The sequence below is a fragment of the Sinocyclocheilus rhinocerous genome, unplaced genomic scaffold (genome assembly GCF_001515625.1).
Source record: "Sinocyclocheilus rhinocerous isolate Xijiao unplaced genomic scaffold, SAMN03320098_v1.1 scaffold36, whole genome shotgun sequence".
Taxonomy (NCBI): domain Eukaryota; kingdom Metazoa; phylum Chordata; class Actinopteri; order Cypriniformes; family Cyprinidae; genus Sinocyclocheilus; species Sinocyclocheilus rhinocerous.
In genome coordinates, this window is record NW_015664459.1 from 1169815 (window position 1) to 1172605 (window position 2791).

Sequence of the window (2791 nt, forward strand, 5' to 3'; positions counted from 1 at the left end):
AGAGCAGCTTCCTCCCTCTCTGGGTCGCCCGTCCCGGGGCCTCTTGCTCTTTTGCTCACCGCCAGATTTGACGGGGGCCCGGACGGGTGGGGCGGCCTTGCCTACGCCCAGCTCCACGGCGCTGCTTGCCAGAGCGGATGAGGTGCGGGAGCGGGGGGCGGACGTAGGGGGCCGCCGTTGGCGATGAGCAGGTTGGGGTGCTGCGGCCGCGGACGGGTGGACGCCTCAGTCTGCTTCTGTACAGCCGAGAGCTGCTGGGCCAGGCTCTCGACCGCATCGCCGAAGAGGCCGGTCTGGGACACAGGGGCATTAAGGAACCGAACTTTGTCGGCGTCCCTCATATCGACCAGACACAGCCAGTTTTGGCACTTCTGGACCACCATAGTGGACATCGCACGACCCAGAGACCGCGCAGTGACCTTCGTCGCTCGTGGCGCGAGGTCCGTAGCGGTGCGGAGTTCTTTGAGAACTTCTGGGTCGTGACCACCCTCGTGCAGGTCCCTCAGTGCCTTAGCCTGAAGAACCTGCAGTAACGCCGTAGCCGTCGTCTTTAAAAAGACGCACCCGAAATTGCTCTTTTAGGGGAAAAAGCTCTTTTAGCGTGCTGAGGCGCACAGGGGAGATGATCATCTGCGACACAAACAGGGGGTAGTGCAGCCTGATGTGTGCAACCCACTTGACACGGGAAACCACCACCGCTGAAGCGCCGTACCGCCAACATGAAGAGCTCTCCAAGAGCGCGCTGAACTCGTTCAGTCTTCTTCTCTCAGTAGAGTAGGCAGGAGCAGAACGATTTGATCGCTCGGCTCCGAAGCGAAAAGCTGAATATGCGCTTCATCTGCTGCCTACTTATACTCACGCTGTGATCAGCGGCAGCTGGATGCAATAATCGCATGCCAATGTGCATTGGCTCGTTTAGTTTACACTCGAAGTAGATTGGTCTCTCTAAGCGAGATCCCAATTCGTCGGTCATCCGACGTGACGTCGAGAGTGACCGACTGAAAGGGAACACTCATTTACATCTCCTGTCACATTTGCATAATACCTGCACATAGAACAGGGTCTTTATTTTAAGATGATAAGAGATTGGCTTTCAAAAACAATGGGCAGATAACATCTCTCACAAGTATGATTCTGAATGTTTTTCTACAATATAAATAAAGATAGAACAAATTAAAATATTTGTATATACGGATGAAAGAGAAAATAAAAGCATCTCACATGGTTTTAATTATATTCAAATGGAAACAAAGAACTTCTGAGGATCTCTTCCAGTCAAGCTTACTTATTTATTTATTCATTATAAATAAATAATAATTTATTATTATTATTTATTTGTTTGTTTGCTTGCTTGCCCATTTCTCAATACTTAGGTCACTTAACATTATACAAAATTGTGTAAGTGTTTTTAGGTCATTATTTTATGAGTGAATAAGTGTGTTAGGTAACAACCTTTACTAGTGTAATGGAAGAATGAGCTGATTTGAGACATCACATCAGTCAATCGTATTCTATTCTATTTGTGTTAAAGGTTAGTCTAGGAGTGGGGTTTTGGACTAAAGTGTGGTCAAAGCCAAGTGCACACTTTGTTCATGTGATCAGCTCGTGAAATGGTGTTTTTCACATCTCAGAGCGGCTCCATTGACAGTGAATGCACTTTTTGAATGTGCTGTGAGTTTAGCGCGCATCTGAGAATGCAGTGGGCACCAGTTACACTCTGTTTTCACATTAGAATAATTTTAAACATTTTAATGGGCAAATGTTTACAGTATTTCACTAGATTTGTAATAAGACGCTTTGTAAACCTGTTTTCACAGACGCTGGAGTTTTCCGCCAAAATAAAAGCTAAACTGCAGTTTCCGCAAAAAAAAAAAAAGTTAATAGTTTTATCTCTTGCAAAACAAGGACTAAAATTAACAGATGCGCACAAAGAAAATACTGTACAGGCAGAGCAAGCTCACTGTTTATTGGAAGAAAAATTTAAATATTGGGTGGGGGTTTATATGAATGTATTTCTGAAGGGGACTGACTTGGCATTTTTTCCCTTCGATGGCTTTTTTTCCCCTCTTATCTCTGCTGTTCCATAAGTGCCACCTACTGTCAGAGAGTAAAAAAAAAGCCTGTCTGCTGTTTTAGTTTTATGCAGGTTTAAGCATAATTTCACAAAGCTAAAGTCAGATCATTCTTTTTTTTTTGCTTCAAATGTTGAAATGATACAATCAAATTTAAATAAACAAACTACTAAAGCTACATGTGTGTAGCATCTTTGTTTGTATCATGATTAAAATGCAGTTGTTGGTTCTAATTTCAAATGGCATTTTTTAAATTATTTTTTTATTATTAGTTTCATGGCCAGGAAAATAAATAGTTGTAATATAAAATAATAATAATAATAATTATTATTATTATATTCTAATTAGTTTGGCTTCCAAATTCACTGATGTGAGTGTAATTTAGACTGAGACACTAGGCCTATATCACAACTAAAAAGAGGACTGAGTCTCCTTTAACCCTTAAATGCTTGAATGTTTCGACAATCATTATTACATATTCGGGACTCTTTAGCGACCGAGACCTATATATCCAGCACGGATGGACCTCTAACTGCTGCAATAGCAAAAAATGATCTTGATATTTTAAGAACAATTACAGAAGAATAAAATAAAGCATATTTCGTTTCCTTTTGAAACTTAAAAGGGTTCAATTTGAGCAGATGATTTTACCATCGCTGTCATCGTCAGAGCGCACTTCCACAGCACACCCAGCACCTGCCTCACATTCACGATCTCAG

At 42.4% G+C, this 2791-nt stretch overlaps 1 protein-coding gene across 1 annotated transcript in view; it reads right to left on the minus strand.

The window, feature by feature from the left end:
- Window positions 1–277, minus strand: part of LOC107730106 (calcium/calmodulin-dependent protein kinase type II delta 1 chain-like) — an 84306-nt gene extending 84029 nt beyond the window's left edge. Inside the window, exon 1 of the mRNA XM_016540839.1 lies at window positions 106–277. Within this exon, the coding sequence (XP_016396325.1) occupies window positions 106–277 (172 nt within the window). The remainder of the gene's footprint in view (window positions 1–105) is intronic.
- Window positions 278–2791: the final 2514 nt, after the last annotated feature.